At 42.2% G+C, this 20156-nt stretch overlaps 1 protein-coding gene across 1 annotated transcript in view; it reads left to right on the forward strand.

Moving 5' to 3' along the window:
- PDIA3 (protein disulfide isomerase family A member 3) overlaps positions 1-20156 on the forward strand; it is a 50490-nt gene that overhangs the window by 4012 nt on the left and 26322 nt on the right. The window contains exons 2-6 of the mRNA XM_068122948.2: positions 964-1042; positions 7281-7398; positions 8012-8119; positions 14800-14926; positions 17835-17948. Of these exons, the coding sequence (XP_067979049.2) occupies positions 964-1042; positions 7281-7398; positions 8012-8119; positions 14800-14926; positions 17835-17948 (546 nt within the window). The remainder of the gene's footprint in view (positions 1-963; positions 1043-7280; positions 7399-8011; positions 8120-14799; positions 14927-17834; positions 17949-20156) is intronic.

Consider the following 20156-nt stretch of genomic DNA (forward strand, 5'->3'; position numbering starts at 1 on the left):
TCTGACGATAAATGTTCCATTGTTTTGTGGACTTATCAGATGTCAACCTTTATTTCCTTGGGTTTTGAGCAGATACTTTTAATCATTTTGTTGCGTGACTAACCCATGTTAATTGATTAGAAATTGCAGCCCAGATTATTATTTTGATTTCATTTTTAACTTTGTTTGCAATGTGTGAATGAAATATTGTACTTTTTTTAGTTTCAAGTTAACTTGCGCTCTTTATTTATTTTTGCGTTATGCTTCTGCAAAAGAATACCCGTTGCAATTGATTGGAGAAGGTAAAGCAAATAAACCTCTTGCTTTTCCACGATACATTTTATCAACTAAACATTGACAAAGGTACGCTGACAACCACCATAGGAAGCGAAATAATGCTGACCTTTCGTTGGAGCAAGAGGGCTGTCACTTTTGGGTACATTTTTGGCTTGCGTGTGAGGACACCGGACTGGCATCCAAGAGGCATTGATTCAAATCCAACTGAAGGAAGTAATATTGAGGGTTTGGATTCTAACCTTTCTGGAAGTCGAGTTGGTTTCAGGAGAACTGAAAGTGGATTGTCGGAAAAAACCGAGCTGGCTTATTAAAGATCTTCAGGGTAGGATAATGTGCCTGCCCCACCTCAACTGATCTACATGTGATGCCAGTCCACTCACGACAGTTCACTCTTGTTCCCTTCTCTTATTACAGGAGGTCTTTCTGAAAAACTAGGACGAACCTGCTCGTGGACTTGCAACATAATATAAAGTCGTATTTCCCTCCTCTATGAGCCTGCTTTTTGCAAAAAAAAACCAGATATATTATTGGGATTTTCCAACAAGGAACACACACCATTTGAATTTTCTTGCTTGGATTGTGTTTTAGACTTATCAAACTGTATTGATTCAAATGGATAGTGTTTTTTTGGGGTTGGCACTTGAATTCAGCCTTTCTCTTTTTCATCCATATTTACCTGGTTTACAGGTGTGGACACTGCAAGAGACTTGCACCTGATTATGAGAAAGCTGCTACCAAGTTGAAGGACATTGTTCCCCTGATCAAGGTTTGTCAATCCTCATTTATTTCATTGTTTATATAGCAAATATATATTTTAGCTCAACCTCTGATTTTACTGCACTTTTAATATTTTTGCTTTTAAGGCAGCTGCGCACTAGCCAATGTTCACCGACACAACACAACAACATTGCCTGTGATGAATCTTTTGTTGGAAACTGACGCACACTTGACACTTGACTTGACTCGCACTACGTGGTTGTCGACGACACCATTTTCATTAAACCAAATAGCGCTGAATAAATGCAGGGAGAGGATCAGAAGGGTTAAAGCTCTGAGCACTGCTGCTTTGGCACTTGTGCTGGTACGTCGTGCCAGGAGAAGGAAGCGGCTGTGGGTACAGCCCTGGGTGGAGAAGGTCGAGCGTTCACCAAACTTTCTCGTGGAACTTGCCAGTTCCCTCCAGGAAAGTGTCGCTGCATTAAACTCGTATTTCCGCTGCGTCATCAATCCCAGAAAGACGTGCTTTTAAAACGGGCATCTTAGTTAGGGAATTTTAGCAAATTGTATTGACCATCTGTGAAAAAATTGCTTACCAAAAAATTTCTTCACTAACGTATTCATCTAGGTGTCTACTAACACCTATCAATTAGTGCAAACCCAAATCCTTGTGGAAAATTCTGGGGAGCCAATCAAATTTCGGGTGCTCAGAGGGCCTGCGTGAAAAAATCAGAAAATTAACTTTTGCCAATATTGACTTGTGGGATGTCTAACTAGGGGTTTTTTGGGGTGCTGAATTGATTCCAACCATTATTTTTGAGAAAACAACACTCCATGATCATATAAAATGTATTTTATTGACATTTTTAACAACTGTGCTCAATGGAAATGTTGCTTCGTCAGCTTTTACAACCTTATTCATCAAACTCCCCAGTATCTTCCTCACTCCTCTTGTCATCCAGCTGGTTTATGTTCAGGCAAGAGTTACCATGACAGATGCCGCAAGCAGAAATACACTTGACTCCTTGCTTTTTACAGCAGCACCTGAGTGAGCTGCAGTCCCCCGCACAGTTGCAGCTGGCAAACGTCAGGAGTAGTCTGGTGCAATGGGGTCTGTAGAAGGGACTGGTGAATATCCTTGCTCAGTGAGTTGCCATCCATAGTCCCGGGCATCCAACGATGGACTTTGCAGCATCAGCCAGTCTCTAGTCTGGAGGTAAGCTCGGAGAGAGTGCTGTGCTGCAGCTCCTGTTGTCGGGGGGGGGGGAGTTTCTCAGGTTTTATGCTCCCAGTAGCAGCTCGCTTGCTGAAGATGTCGAATCTCAAGTCTTCCAAGTCTTTGGAGGATTTCCCATGGAACATGAGCTTGAAAAGATCACAGCCTGCTTTAATGATATCACCTTTCTCAGCTCGGATGTCCATAAACACGTGCATTGCCCTCTCTGCTTCATCAGTCTTGCAGAGCTTGCTTAGCAAAGTTGGTTTGCTAAACCCAAAAATTGCAGACACTGTATCGCAGCCAGAGAAGCTGTGCAAAAAGATGAGATACCTCCGGTATATCTCTGGGAGGGCCTCCCGGATCTTTCCGACATCGTAAGATGTTTCTTTGGCTGTCGTGAGGAAGATCGGATGGTCTGCAACATGATGAATCAGCATAACCAGGACGTCTGTGTCCTCAGCCCTCACCTCGACAGGGGACTCTCTTGCCTCATCTAGAGCTGCGCGGACGATGGAGTTGTCGGCATCATCGGAGCATTGCTGTACACTGATTCCATTCCTACTAAATGTCTCAGCAAGGAGCAGAACGAGCTGGGCTTTGTTTTTCTTGTTATCGAGGAACTTTTCTCTTGCAATGATGATTTTGAGATCCAGACGAATCTGAATGTCACAGCATGCATTCTTTGTTCGTCTCAAGTGGTCATGGTCCTTGGTGGAGCTGCCATATCCGTCAAAGACCACCGTTATCCGGAGGCGATGGCTCCCCAAGGACTTCACAAACCGGAGGTAGCTCTCGGCAACATCCTTCCAAGTAAGGTTAGCCTCCCACTTGACATTGTGCAGGAGCCACCCACCATCAACCACAAGGCTTGTGCAGGGGGGTTGTTCGACAGGTGCCACACATGCCTTCAGGGACCTTGCTAGAGCAGCCTTGTCTGGCTTTCGCAACTTTTGATTTTTGTCAAACAGACATCGGTTTTGGCGTCAACTCAAAGCGCAGAGCTTCTTTGGTCTTGACTTCACGCTCACTGATGACAATGAGGCGGTTGAATAGCTTCAGTGAGTCAATGACCAGCTTCTCGCCATTGACTTTGGGTCCAGATCTGAGGCTTGCAAGTGATTTGACCTTGTGTTTGGTTACCATTGCATCCACAACAGTTTTCCCATCCATCTTAGTCTGTATGGCTCTGCCAACTTCTTCTGCTTGATCAGCGTTGACTTGGTCTTCGGGAGTGCTGCTGAACCCAGTTGAGAAGGACACCAGAGTCTTCTTGTCCCGTGTGGCATCGAAAGGGTTGACTTCCTCCAACCACCCAACTATGGTGTTGACAGCATCGTTATCCCTCTTCATTTGGGCTCTTTTAACGTCGGTGTGGACAGGTACCCCACATTTGACCATGCTTCTTTCTAGCTCTTGGTGAATGAACGAGAAGTGGTTCAGAGTCTGAACCCAAGACTTATGAGAAGACTCATTCCGAAAGCGGCCTCTGTTTAGACCACCGGAGGATTTTGCCTCACGCATGAGTGTGGTTTCATATCAATATCAATTCATATCATTTGCCTATCATATCAATATTTTACGGCCAGGGATTCATTTTTCCTCAAATCTAATGGTTGGAATCAATTCAGCACCCCAAAAAACCCCTAGTTAGACATCCCACAAGTCAATATTGGCAAAAGTTAATTTTCCGATTTTTTTCGCGCAGGCCCTCTGAGCACCCGAACTTTGATTGGCTCCCCAGAATTTTCCACAAGGATTTGGGTTTGCACTAATTGATAGGTGTTAGTAGACACCTAGATGAATACGTTAGTGAAGAAATTTTTTGGTAAGCAATTTTTTCACAGATGGTCAATACAATTTGCTAAAATTCCCTAACTATCTTTGGTTTAAACTGACATTACTTTTTGTTCCCAATACATGTAAATGGATTTATCAGCTTTGCAACCAATTAAATCGATTACAAACTGTATCATTTTTATTAGAGAAAGTCGCAATAACTGCAATTTATTTATTGGCCATAGGTAATGCGATACTGCAATATAAATAAGTATTGAACACACACACACACACACACACACACACACACACACACACACACACACACACACACACACACACACACACACACACACACACACACACACACACACACACACACACACACACACACACACACACACACACACACACACACACACACACACACACACACACGTTTTGTATGGTTACCATCGCACCTATTATTCAAAGTTCACAAACAAAGCTAATTTCGATCATGCTTGGAAAAGCCAAGCAAGAGTTTAAAAGACACTTCCCATTAACTTTTTCTTTTTTTTTCAAGACTGCATGGGGGATGAGGTGTTCTATGAACTCGTGTTTCTGTTTTTGTTTTTGACTCGTTAGGCCGAAAAAAAACTATTGCTGGTCTCTGGTCAGACCAAAGTTCCAGAATTGATGCGGCGTTGCGGTTTTTTTCTTTTTCTTTTTGAAAAGCATGGATTGCATATATAAAGGTGTTTTTTGTGTCCTCGTGCCTTGCGGTCCTCCTCATCTGCCGTGGCGCCGTCCAGAGAGAAATTAAAGACAGCCAATGGGACTTGTAGGCCTTTTTTGTAAATAATGAACACGAGCTTAAGTTATTTTAAAATGTATTTATTCTGAAAATCATTAAGTTCTTCAAGCATATAGACTGCCATTTCGTTCTCGAGATCGCCTCGCCGTACCGTCAAACATTACAATGCGTCGATTGCGTCAACACTGCACATGCGCAAGTGGTCTAACAGGCCGATGGTCTCCACCGATCTCTTCTCCCAGTCCACCAGATTATCACAGACACTTACAACTTCATGACAGACGACATAGGATCCAGCCCTAACTAACGAGACCACCCGCAGCTCTCTAGGCCTTCTGGTTACTTCACACGAACCCGACAAAGAACGTCTTCGTTTCAATAAATGACAATATCCAGCCGATTGGATTCATGACGTCACGGCATACAACACTACTCATATCTTTGGAACGGCTGGTTGGATTTGGACAAACTAAATGCAGTTTTGTAGGGGAGAACCGTGCGCGAACGTCGATACCAATGGCGACCCTCACAGGCCCGTATTTCCCGAGATAGTGCACCGGCCCAGCAACAACAGGGTTGTTATAGGTATAGGTAACCACTGTTATAGGTACCGTTGGAAAAAAAAAAAAATTGGTGACGCGCAGGGTCAAAATCGATGCGCGCGCTGACCAGAGACCGGAAATATATTTTTCTCGGCCTTAGATTAGGTGGCTTTTTGTGAAATGTTTTATGAATTCCAATGACTTTCCAATGTCTTTGTTCAGGCTGCTCTAGATATGCCTTGCATTTTTGGTGCATGCATATATATAATAATAACCACCTTTAGAGGCCATTTTTCCCCGCAAAGCGGGGGTTGGCCTTTTTCGGGAACCGTGGTTGTTGTTGTTTTTCGGTCCCCTTTTCGAAGCAATGTTTTACGGCCGGATGCCCTTCCTGACGCCAACCCTTTTTGCCGCCTTTAACGACAAACAGGGAATTACCAGTGAACTGGTACTCAATTAGCCGACCTCGGAAGGATGACAGGCTGAGTCAACCCCCCTGGCGTTAATTCAGCAATCGACCGGGATTCGAACCCAGGATCCTAGGATCCTAAGCCGGCACCCTAGCCACTAGCCCAACACCAGGGATATTGCATGCATGTGCAGTGAAAACTATGCTTGCATTTATTTTCGAGGTATTCTCCAGCTTTGAACATTTTAACTGTTCAATGTTAAATTGTCACGACTCGTTTGCGTTGTTGATCGATGTGGCTGCTCTTGTAGAATATGGTTCGGTCCCTCCACAGACTTTCACGTCACTCTATAAATGATTTGCACCAGTCAGATAGTCGATACAGATTTATTTAATGCTGTTACTTTAATGTGCAGTTTATCTTATTTTCATCAGGCTCGATGTTTCCTTTTGACTCGAAATTTAATAATTATTTCCTGCTTCACCAGTTTTTCTCCTTCTTTCTCCTTAATTTTCACCAATTGTATTGAGGCATATATGGCTATGGGCACTAGTTACCATTACAATACTATAAAGACAAGGGTCCTCAGTAATAATTTATTTACATGCATCACTGCATTTTACAAAAATGGTTGGTCTGTTTAGAGTTCCTATTTGAACCAATTGTTGATGCTGGGAATGTAGGTTCAAATCCCATGTACTCTCTGCATTGATCCTTGACAACAGATGTAGTTCCTGTACACATTAAAGTATACTAATGTCTCGTACCTTTGTTTATATTTTAACCACCCTTGCACTTTTGTTTGGATGTCGAAACTGAGTGGCTGAACCATGACGTTCTTGACATGCTTGTCTATATTTTCCTGTAAGAGTGACTTGTCGATATTTTCCTGTAAGAGTGACTTGTCGATATTTTCCTGTAAGAGTGATATACTTGTCTATTTTCCTTTTTAAGAGCATTTTCAGCCATGTTTAATTGTCTGTGCAGAGCACAAAGTCATCAGTACCATTTCCCTACATCATAGTACAGGGTTGTACTATGAATTAATGGTGAGTCATTACTGCATCTTAGGGTGAGTCATTACTGGATTGTTAGGGTGGTGTTGGCTTAGTGGTTAGGGTGCCGGCTTGGGATCCTAGGATCCTGGGTTTGAATCCCGTTCGATCGCTGAATTAACGCCAGGGGGGGGAAGACTCAGCCTGTCATCCTTCCGAGGTCGGCCAATTGAGTACCAGCTTGCTGGGATGAATGATCACGGTGTGTACCCCGATTTAGAATAGGTACACAGTATCCCTGCGCATCGTAAGAGCGTGACCAAGGGTTGGCGTCAGGAAGGGCATCCGGCCATAAAAACATTGCCTCAAACAGGAAACCATGATTGTCATGGGGCCCGCAAGGCTAACCCCCGCTTTAGTGGGGAAAATGGCCTTAAAACGATCATTCATTCATTCATTCATATATAGTACAGGAATCCTGATGCTTAGAATGCCTGGAGTGATTGGGCGCAAGTAATTTATATGTTTGAATGGCTTCTCAATATGCAGGTCGATTGCACTGTCAATACAGAAACCTGCAAAAAGTATGGAGTAAGTGGTTATCCGACACTCAAGATCTTTCGCGGAGGAGAACTTTCGAGTGATTATGATGGACCACGCACTGCTGGTATGTGTAGCTCCAAATGCATTGGCTTTATTGCGGCCCATTTGTACCAATTGTGCCCAATAGAACTGCTTTGAATTCAAATTTCGCCAACTTGGAAAGCAATTTTGTGTGTTGAAATTCCACGAAGTTTCACTGCCGTCCGATTGCAGTTGGTGCCGCTAATGCTGCACTGTTGAGTAATTTATGCCTTCAAACTGGTGATGCGGCAATTATATTTGACAATGCGCACTGAAGAAAGTAGCTTTGCGCTTGCTGCATCCTCGTGCATGATTGTGGCAATTGTGATTATTTGTGGAATGTACAAAATCTGCCGAGCCAATCTCCGAGTTGAAATCTGCATTTTGCAATCATGGCAGTGATGGAACAATATCTGGCTGTGGCTTCACAAGCGGTAGTATGCATAAATCTCAGGTATGCTGCGTCGGCTTTGTCTGTAGCCCTGCGCAGTGAATTGTTTTGGCGAATGCTAGTTTTAGATTCTTTACGTTGATGCATCAAATTGTTCATTATTTTGGTACCATTAATATCATCACTTTCCCTTCCATTCTTTTCTTTTCTCTTCTCTTCTCTTTTTTCCCCCTTTCTTCTCTTCCTGTCTATCTTCTCTGAGTAGATGGCATTGTGAGCTTCTTGAAAAAGCAGGCAGGACCCAGCTCTGTGGAGCTCGCCATGGAGGCAGACTTTGACAAGTTTGTTGGACATGCTGATGCTAGCATCATTGGTGAGGTTCATTTTGTAACCAGATATGAGTACGTTGAATGTTTTTTTGTTAGGAATTGCCATCCTGGATTTGAACACAGTAGATCACAGAAGCTTGGTGTTGTGCATCATTACAGCTAATGGGACAAAGTTTATTTATGGTGGAACGATACTCTATATACATAAATGTGTATGTGGTTATTTGTTCTATTTTTTTTTCTTCTCCTTTTCCTGTTTTTAATTTGTGTGTGTGTATATATATATATATATATATATATACATATATATATATATATATATATATATATATATATATATATATATATATATATATATATATATATATATATATATATATATGTATGTATATGTATGTATGTATATGTATGTATGTATATGTATGTATATATATGTATGTATATATATGTATATATATGTATGTATATATATGTATGTATATATATGTATATATATGTATATATATGTATGTATGTATGGATATGTATATATATGTATATATATGTATATATATGTATGTATGTATGGATATGTATATATATGTATATATATGTATGTATGTATGGATATGTATATATATGTATATATATGTATGTATGTATGGATATGTATATATATGTATATATATGTATGTATGTATGTCCCACCCAAACTTCAACATATCTCCCACAACTCCCGTCGGCCCTCCCGCTTTTCTACTCTTCATTGCTTTTATCGCTTCCTCAACTTCCTTCTCGGTTATCTTCTCTGCCGGTCCTAAACCTGGGTTACTCTCTATGTTGCCATCCCATTCATTCTCTGCATTCAACAGTATTTCCATATATCTCTTCCATCTTCCCTTAATTCCATCTAGGTCCACAACGATTTGTCCCACTTCATCCTTCAAGCAACTCACCCCCATCACATCACACATCTCTTTCGCTATCTGCTTTGCAATCCTGAATACCGCTCTCTGACCCTCTTCCAAGTCCAAGCGTTCTCCGAACATTTTCCTACATGCCTCCTTTGCCTTTGCTACCTTTCTCTGCAGCCTTCTTGGCTGCCTTATAACTTTCATGCTCTGCCTTTTCTGCCCCCATACCCTTCGCCTTCTGCCACTCATTGAACTTCTTCCTCTTCTCGTCGATCTTCTTTCCAACTTCATCATCCCACCACCATATTTCCGAGTGCCTCGGTGGTCCTTTTGTCCATCCACATACCTCACCAACGGCTCCCAACAGACTATCTTTCATTGACATCCAACCACTTTCAAGCTCAACCACATCATCCTCTACCATACTCAGCCTCTCTTTGAATGCCTCCCTCACTGTCACCTCTTTCAACCTCCACACCTTCATTCTCGGTTGGTACTTCACCCGCCGAGCTCTCCTCGCACCTTTCACCCTTATGTCGCAGACAACCAAGTGGTGCTGTGAAACAGCCTTCCTCCCCCGGGATCACCTTTGTGTCCCGGAGGTGCCCCCTATCTCACCTACGCACCAGCAGGTAGTCAACGGTTGTCGTCGACCCACCTGACGTGTATGTAACAAGCTTATTATCCTCTTTCTGGAACTGAGTATTACAAATCAACAAATCAGCTCCATCAGCAAAGCCTTTCACCTTCTCCATTTCTCACACCATATCCGTAACCCCCATGAACTCCCTCAAAACCGTCCATACTCCTTCCCACATGTCCATTTAGGTCTCCCCCTACCACAACAACTTCCTCATCTTTCACGGTTTCCATCAGCTTCTCTATAGCACACCAGAACTTGTCCTCTTAATCGCTCCGGCCATCCTGCGGAGCATATCCCGAGATGATGTTCACCAAGAGCTTTCCAATCATCATTTTCACCATCAACCTTTCACTCACTCTAGTCACACTCACCACACTGTCTACAAACTCCTCAGAAAACAGGACACCAACACCATTCATGCCCTCCGAGCACCCTTGCCACACAAACTTGTATTTCTGTCCCTGCCTACCCTTCACCATTCTCACACCACTTCCCTTCCATCTCGTCTCCTGCACACAACATATGTCCACTCTTCTTCTGACCAATACTTCCACCACTTCTCCTGATCTCCCTGTCAATGTCCCTACATTCCATGTCCCACACCTCAGAAACCGATCTCCACGTCGGGCATCAGACGTTTCGTCATAAATGGAATGATTTCCACCCTTGCTTCGATCGGGTTCCCCACCTTGAGTTTTGATGAGAGGGAGTGGGGTCCCCCACGGGGTACTTCGGGCTGTACCCTGCCCATATGTAGTCGTAATTGTCATGGTTCTCTTTTTGAGGCAATGTTTTGATGGCCCAATGCCCTTCCTGACGCCAACCCCTTTAGTCGCCTCTTACGACATGCAGGGATACGGTGTACCTATTCGAAACCGGGGTACAACACACCGGTATATTTCAACATACAGCTGTTTGATTTTCATTTCAACAATATTGACAGATAAAGGTGATTATAATATAACAAATATCATGAAACATTTACATTTTGTAGTCCATTGTATAATTTAAATAAACATAAATGCTAATTTCGCACGTGGAAAAAGTAAGTACACCCCTACAGGCCTGCGGATTTCACGGAAACGATCGTTACCGGTAGCGTGTCGGTAACGTGATAGCAAAAACACGGAACCGAAAGTACGTTTCCCATCGCAGAAAGGCAGTGTAAGGCAAAAAGATGTAGTATTTACCTTCACGTGTGATTTGCAGCTAACCATTTTAGAAGTTGAGTTTTATTTCCAACAAAATTAGGCTGGCAAAGCAGATAGCATGTAGTTTCACACATTCAGGTTCGCGATATGACACCGCTTTGACGGACATGCGCATCGGTCTAAATCACAGACTTCCTTTTCAAAATGGCATCTGTTGCTAAGCGAAAAAACCCCCCGAAAATGTCGCCTTAAAAACATTACCAAAATGGTCATTCAGCGACGATTTTGAAGCGGAATGGGATGGGGAAGGCTTGGTCACATTGCTTCGCTGCAAAGTGTGTGCTACTCATTACACAGACATACGGAAGGAGGCATAAGCGGTCCACCACTGACGGCGATTGTAAACTACGTGAATGGCATGACCTATGTTCACAAGGTAAAGGGAGACACTGACAACCGAACCTACTGCAGTACATTTGTTCCAATCCAGAATTTATTTAACAAATACTTAGGCCTATATCAGTACTGGGTAGGCCTATATTACTTTGCTAAATGCAAATAATTTCAATATTAAAACAGAAAGATTGATAACAGTTTACAACAACAATAGTCCATCAATAATAAATATATACAATATTATTGACATTTTTAAAATGAAAGAAAATTTAATAATATTAATTTATTAATTTTAAAACAGGATAAGCCCATCAAATTGACAGAATTTGCTCTTCTCTGATAATAAACATCAACCTCAATAATGAACATGCGTTAATTACATTGCATACATGTAAATGACAGGATTTATTATTGGAGACTACATTTTTTATTTTGTATTACAAATGTTTTGCTTTACAAATTCTAAAGGAAAAAAAATCGTTCCCCATTAGGTTTGGGCACGGAACCGGAATTTTGTTTCCCATCGGTTCCCATAAACTAAAATCACGGAACCGAAAAACGGTTACCGATGAGATCTGAAATCCGCAGGCCTGCCCTACATTTATCACTACTTCAAATACCTAAGATTAGAATCAGGTGCACCAGCTCAAGTGCAAATGATTAGAACATCGTCAGAGAGGATCTTCGAGGAACCTGTCTTATTTAAACCTCATACATCTAGTTTGGTTTGCTCTTTGTTGTTGAAGTGTGTGGCTTCACCATGCCTCGATCAAAAGAGCTCTCTGAGGTCTTCAGAAAGAAGGTTATAGATGCCGACGAGTCTGATTTCAAATTGTTTGGAGATCTTTTAAAATCCCTTCCCAATCATTCAACTGTCCGGAAGGACATCTACAAGTGGGGAAGATTCCAAACAAACTGCCAACTTGTTCAGGCCAGGCTGCCCCAGAAAGTTCAGCCCGAGAGCAGACTGCAAGATGCTGAAAGAAGTCTCTAAGAACCCCAGAATGTCATCATGGGACTGACAGGTAGCTCTTGCCACTGTTGATGTCAGTGCACGAGTCTACCATTAGAAAGAGGCTGCACAAATTTGATCTACATGGGAGATGTGCCAGGAGGAAACCTTTGCTGTCCAGAAAGAACATCAGGGCAAGACTAAACTTTGCCAATGAACACCTAGGCAAAGACCAGCACTTCTGGAACAATGTGCTCTGGACAGATGAGTCAAAGGCTATTTGGCCGCAGTACCAGAAGACATGTTTGGCGAAAACCAAAGACAGCATTTGACCACAAGAACCTGATACCAACTGCAAAGCATGGGGGTGGAAATATTATGGTTTGGGGCAGCTTTGCTGCATCAGGGCCTGGGCAGCTCACCATCATAGAATCCACGATTAATGCTTCATTGTACCGGAGGGTGCTTGAGGATAATGTCAGGCCATCTGTCGGAAAGTTGAAGCTCAACCGAAGGTGGACCTTGCAACATGACAATGACCCTAAACATACCAGTAAATCCACCAAGGAATGGCTGAAAAGAACGAAATGGAGGGTTCTGGAATGGCCAAGTCAAAGCCCGGATCTAAATCCCATCGAGATGTTGTGGGGGGATTTGAAACGCGCTGTGCATGCAATAAACCCCTCAAACATCGCACAGCTGAAAGAATTCTGCATGGAGGAGTGGGCAAAAAATTATCCCAGTCGATGTCAGAGACTGTTAGACAGTTATAAGAAACGCCTACTTGAGGTTGTTTCTGCCAAAGGGGGCAATACCACCTATTAGAGCCAAGGGTGTACTTACTTTTTCCACATGCGAAATTTGCATTGATGTTTATCTAAATTATACAATGGACTACAAAATGTAAATGTTTCATGATATTTGTTATATTATATCACCTTTATCTATCAATATTGTTGAAATGAAGATCAAATAGCTGTATGTTGAAATATGTTGAAAAAGTCAAAATTTTACATGGGGTGGACTTACTTGTGTGTGTGTGTGCGTGCGTGCGTGCGTGTGCGCACACAGTCACGTGAAAAAGTAAGTACACCCCATGTAAAGTTTTGACTTTTTCAACATATTTCAACATATTTCAACATACAGCTATTTGATCTTCATTTCAACAATATTGAAAGATAAAGGTGATATAATATAACAAATATAATGAAACATTTACATTTTTTAGCCCATTGTGTAATTTAAATAAACATAAATGCAAATTTCGCATGTGGAAAAAGTAAGTACACCCTTGGCTTTAATAGGTGGTATTGCCCCCTTTGGCAGAAACAACCTCAAGTAGGCGTTTCTTGTAACTGTCTACCAGTCTCTGACATCGACTGGGAGAATTTTTTGCCCGCTCCTCCATGCAGAATTATTTTAGCTGTGCGATGTTTGAGGGGTTTCTTGCATGCACAGCTCGTTTCAAATCCCCCACAACATCTCGATGGGATTTAGATCCGGGCTTTGACTTTTCCATTCCAGAACCCTCCATTTCTTTCTTTTCAGCCATTCCTTGGTGGATTTACTGGTATGTTTAGGGTCATTGTCATGTTGCAAGGTCCACCTTCGGTTGAGCTTCTATTTACCGACAGATGGCCTCACATTATCCTCAAGCACCCTCTGGTACAATGAAGAATTCATAGTGGATTCTATGATGGTGAGCCTGATGCAGCAAAGCTGCCCCAAACCATAATATTTCCACCACCATGCTTTACAGTTGGTATCAGGTTCTTGTGGTCAAATACTGTCTTTGGTTTTTGCCAAACATGTCTTCTGGTACTGTGGCCAAATAGCTCTACCTTTGACTCATCTGTCCAGAGCGCATTGTTTCAGAAGTGCTGGTCTTTGCCTTGGTGGTCATTGGCAAACTTTAGTCTTGCCCTGATGTTCTTTCTGGACAGCAAAGGTTTCTTCCTGGCACACCTCCCATGTAGATCAAATTTGTGCAGCTTCTTTCTAATGGTCGACTCGTGTACTTTGACATCAACATTGGCAAGAGCTACCTGTAGGTCCCGTGATGACATTCTTGGGTTACCTGAACAAGTTGGCAGTTGTTTGGAATCTTCTCCACTTGTAGATGATCTTCCGGACAGTCGAATGATTGATTTCAAATTGTTTGGAGATCTTTCTAAATCCCTTCCCAGACTCGTAGGCATCTATAACCTTCTTTCTCAAGGCCTCAGAGAGCTCTTTTGATCTGGGCATGGTGACGCCGCACACTTCAACAACAAAGAGCAAACCAAACTAAATGTCTGAGGTTTAAATAAGACAGGTTCCTCCAAGATCCTCTCAAACGATGTTCTAATCATTTGCACCTGAGCTGGTGCACCTGATTCTAATTTTAGGTATTTGAAGTAGTGATAAATGTAGGGGTGTACTTACTTTTTCCACATGCGAAATTTGCATTTATGTTTATTTAAATTATACAATGGACTACAAAATGTAAATGTTTCATGATATTTGTTATATTATATCACCTTTATCTATCAATATTGTTGAAATGAAGATCAAATAGCTGTATGTTGAAATACGTTGAAAAAGTCAAAACTTTACATGGGGTGTACTTACTTTTTCACTTGACTGTATATAGATATTAAACAATTTCCTTGTCAGTCTTTCAAATGAACATGTCCTTTTTTTGTGGCAGGGTTTTTTGAGGAAGCTGGCAGTGTTTCTCAGGCAGAGTTCTTGAAACTGGCTTCTGCACAGCGTGATAACTACCGTTTTGCGCACACATCTGTACCCTCGCTGCTGGAAAAGCAGGATGGCAAAGAGTGAGTCTTTTTCGGCTGTTTTCGACTTGAATTGGAAAGTCCACCATTATTATGGCAATCAAATCTGTAAACTTGTGTTAATTTCTCAACAAATATATGATTTTTCTTTTTATCGAGCATATGGTTATTGATCTTGGTTTAGACGTTGTCATAATCGTATCTTTTTGTGGTTTTAAACTTTAGTCTGTAGACTGTAGGATGCAAGAAATCGTTTTTTGGTTTGTTTTATTGATGCCACCTTGGATATTCTATTGTATTGAGGGCTCGTGTGGGGCCTGGAAATCCTTTAATAGCATAAAACTGTTACTTCAAATTAAAGACGCTGAAAGCTATGCGTCTTTGCCATTTTTTTCTCAAAAGGGCCTGGAAAAGGGAAACGGTCAAGTTTTTCATCCTTTAAATTCACGAGACAATGGTTTTGTGCGAGCGTATCAAATGGACGTAATCCACAGAATCCGTGACTTGAAAATGAAAACTGATTCTGACATGGGTCTAAGAGCGGAAATATACTGCCGAGGAAGAGGGGCAGAGACTGGGCGAGGTGTGTTGTGCTTGTCCTCTTTGAGAAGAAGCTCCCAGATAACATGAGGGAATTTATTACCTCCGTCGCCAAAGGTGGATGTTTTCGCCCCTGTCTGTCTATCTGGTTGTGAACAAGACATCTCAAAAAGTTGTGGCCATCAAATATTGAAAGCATCGGCGTTACATCTCTCTTCTAACAATACGGTACGTATTGGCTTCAGGCATTATGACTCACCGTCCGCTTCGGACAAATTATACCCAGGTTTCTTAATAGTGGTATCGTTTCAGTAGTATCGTTTTCGTAGTAATAATAATATCGTAAATATAACTACAACACTTTAATCCCAATGTCGTGAATGGAAAGTTGATGGATTGAAGTGGTGTAAAAGTGGAAGTAAGGAATTCACCTCGGTTTAAAAAAAAAAAATAAAAAAAAAAAAATATAATTTTCATAATAATAACGTAATGTTATTAGTCCCCTACCGGTGTACACCGGAGGGGACTATAGGTTTGCACTCCATCCCTCCGTCTGTCAGTCTGTCACGCAAAGAACAGTTTTCCGGACTTTTTTTCTAAACTCTTAATGCTAATGATTTCAAACTTGATAGATGGTTTCCTTATGATAAGTTACAGATCAAGTTCGAACTTCACGACCTTTCGATCATTTTTGACAAAGTTATGGCACTTTGAATTTTGGTAATTTCCCCAACAGTTTTCCAGACGACAGACTGCCGTAGGGGACACGTATTGCAGCGCAATACTCAGAATGCTTGTTATTATAGTAAATGTAATCGTAACACTAATCCCTTTGTAGTGACTGAAACGTTACTGGAGGTTAAATATATATCTTTTCTATATTAAAGTAGCAGACGTTTTGTGTCCGGCCGTCATGCTACGTCAATACATATATGATGTCATTACGGCGTAAACACCCGCTCACTTCGAGAGCGGCAGAAAAGGTCATTCCTTTTTGGGGTATATAGATTGCAGTCCATCTATGGTTGGGTCTCAAGAACATTGGGTGTATGTTCATTTACCAAGTTTCTTATGGAGAGATTGCCAAGCGGTTAAAGCATTCGAGCAAGCACTCCATTCAAAACCCTTAAGAAATGGCTGGCTTAGCAAGCGCTAGCTAGCTGGTTGGTAAATGAGCACACCTCCAACCCTTGTGAGATATATAGATTACAGTGGATCTTTGCTCAGTTCTGTAAGTAAAACTTACCTCATGGATGTCTGGATTCTTCCAAATTTCTTTGTTTAATGTTATAAACAGCATTAACGGCTGTTTAAAAAGCTAATCATGTGTGTTTGTGGTTTATAATATCTTACAAGCCTGGCTACACCACTGCAGTCTTGGTCTTGGTCTTGTTTTGTATTATTTCTGATATTATGATATGTATTATATGCATTTATATTTTGCCACATTTGAATTTGTACCTTGTTTAGAAAGTCCTAATTTTTATGAAGATGAAGGACCAGTCGACAAAGTATAACGTTTTTTTCTGTGCTTCTTGTGAAATAAATACATGAATAAACTAGAATGGCACTCGGTAGAGCGCATACCTCCACCAGGTTGAACAGTTTACCTTTTGTATCCCACTGATAGGCCGGATCTGGTTTCGGACCTGAAACAAAATCGAATCGGCTTGTTTTTGTCACCGAACCAACTCGTCCACCAAGTTTAGTCATAACTTGTCCATAACGTTTTTAAATATCGTGTTATATATCGCTTTTGGCCCGATCTGTCAATGGTGAAGAATCACTTAGAAATGAAATAATTCTCGATTCTAAAACCATATTAAGATCTTCACCAAAATCGAATCAATTCATCCTTGTCACACACGCAACCTCTCCACCAGGTTTTGCCCGAATCTGTCCACAACTTTTGAGATATCCTGCTATACGTATATCGTTTTCGGCCCTATCTCCCAATGGTGAAGAATCGATTAAAACATTCTACTTGCCGGATCCGGATCTTCACCAAAATCTAATATTTTGTCCTTGTCACATACCCTACCTCTCTGCCAGATTTCGTCCGAATCCGTCCACAACTTTTTGAGATATCTTGTTCACAGACAGACGGTGGTGGGGGTAATGAAAACTTCTCCTAAATAGTTCATATTTGTGATTAGCTTTGTAAACTATGGAATAGATCATTCATAATTTGATTAACTCTTGGCATGTCTACTAATCAGCTGTATTTCGTTTGATCTAGCCTGTAAAATGCTCGACATTTTTAGATAGTAATTTTAGGTAGGCCAAGGTGTACAAACCCTGTGAGAATTGCACAACTACACATACTGTATTTTGTGAAGTTTTACTTTCATTGATATAATTATATTTCAAATTGTACATTTTAAAAATGCAAATTCCTGTTTTTGTGCAGGGCAGTTGTGATATTCCGACCCAAACGTCTGGCAAACAAGTTCGAGGAGAGCACCGTAATCTACAATGACGAGATCACTTCTTCAAATCTCAAGGAATTTGTTCAAGACAATATGTAAGTATTAGACGGTACTCTGAAATTATTTTTTTTTGAGTGATTTTGCTCATCTGCATCTTCTCCTCCTCTTCCCTTTTTAAGGGGTGAGGTGCAATGGCACCAAGCTTCTGCCCTGCCTTGACCACGATACTCCTCCACTCCCCTCTGTCCTCTGCCAACTTTCTCCAACCACCCAACCTTGCTGATATCCCTCTTCACACAATCCTCCCATCCCAACTGCGGTCTACCTCTTTTCCTCCTACTTCATTCCCTCAACCCATCCGCTCTCTTTGCCATTCTCTCTTCCCCCATCCGCACCGTGTCCAGCCCATCTCAGCTTGAATTTCACCAATCTCCCCGGCAAGCTCATGTGCACACCAATGTCCTCCCTCAATTCATCCATCCTTCTATCGACCCTCTTCAATCCCTCATTCCTCCTGACCCAGTTGTTCTTGCAAACCCGCAGCCTCTGTTGCCATCTCAAGACCAAAAGACAGGCCGGTGTTACACAAGACATCAGAACCTTTCCTTTCAATCTCCTTGAAATATTTCTGTCTGCCATTACACCCTCCACCCTCCTCCGTGCATTCACACCCACCTGAATCCTCCATCGCACCTCTGCTTCTGACTTACCATCCCTGGTCACTGTTCCACCCAAATACTAAAACCTATTTCCTTGTCTGATCTCCTTCCCCTCTCACCTGATATTCATTTCTTTTCTTGCCCAACACATCACCTCCGTCTTCTCCATGCTCATTTTCAGCCCATGTTTCTCAAATGCCTCCAACTCCCCCAGTACTTCCTGCATCTTCTGCCCACCCTCCACCACAACAGCCAGATCATCCACATACAATATCCACCCCAGAATAACTTTCGTGTTTACCTTACTGCTTAACAGCTCCATCACCATGATAAACTGGAGTGGGCTGAGAGCGCTTCCCTGCCTCAAACCGATGTTCACACTGAACTCCGACATCCCAGGACCAACCAAAACTCTTCCCTTCATTCCCTTGTACATCTCTTCCAACGACCTAACTTCTGCTTCCTGCACTCCCATCCGTCTGTGTCGCTATCCCCATCTCTCTTGAGACAGTGTATTAGGCCTTCTCCAGATCCATAAATCCCAATGCCATTTCACCTTGCACCTCTAATGTCTTCTCCACCAGCTGTCTCAGTGTGAACATCCCATCTGTCATTCCTCTTACCCTTTCTAAACCTCTGCTGCTCTTCTCTGATCTCCTTCTCCCCACTCTTCCTTGTCCTTCCGTCCAGAACCTTTTCCAGCAACTTCATGACATGATTAAGGAGTGTAATGCTGCTGTACTTCCCATGATCTTGAACACTGCCACTTGAACACTCCCCTTCCATTTCATATCAGCACAATTAACCCTGTCCTCCACTCCTCTGGAATTGAACCATCTCTCACATACATTTAACAACCTTTGTCCAACTGATTCCGACTTATCCCACTGCAATTATTTCTGTCCTCAATTTATCAATGCTTGGCACCCTTCCCTTTTTCACCCTCATCAACGCCATCTGCACTTCCTCTTCTGTGATCTCCACCAACTCCGATTTTTCACTCCACATAACTTGGTAGCTCCAGCTTGTCGTTGCTTCCTTCCTGGTTCAACAGCTCTGACATATCCTTCCCACACCTTCAATATTGCGCTCTTCTCTGTCACTAGCCTCTCGCCACCATCTTTAATCACCCCCTCCCCCTACCCCCTTCATGTCTTTGCTATCATCCTCATCCCTGTAACAAGCCAATTCATAAATCATCTTCCTCCCACCATCCTCTTCCAACTTGTTGTACCCCTTCTTTTCCATATCATTCCTCGCCTTACCCACAGCTATCCTTGCTGCTTTCTTTTTATGCCAATACAGGTGCAGCCACCCTGCATTCGGCTGCCTCCCTCGATCCTTGATCTTCTCTGTCCTCTTCCAAACCTCGTGCTTTTCACCAACTGCCTTCGCTACTTCCTCCGTCCTCCATACCTGGTTTCTATCCCTCAACAATGCACCCTTTTCCTGATGTCCTTCCACACATTTCTGCAATTCCCATAAATGCCTCTCCGTACTATTTCCACTTCTTTGCTAAGTTGCTTCTACCTGGTCCTCGCCCTCGCCATGTACTCCACGACGATGTATCACCTGCACTTCCCCCACCAAATAACCTTCTGACCCCTTTTCTTCATCCTCACCACAAACACCACAGGCTTGTGC

This window comes from Myxine glutinosa, chromosome 7 (assembly GCF_964187855.1).
Source record: "Myxine glutinosa chromosome 7, kmMyxGlut1.1, whole genome shotgun sequence".
Taxonomy (NCBI): domain Eukaryota; kingdom Metazoa; phylum Chordata; class Myxini; order Myxiniformes; family Myxinidae; genus Myxine; species Myxine glutinosa.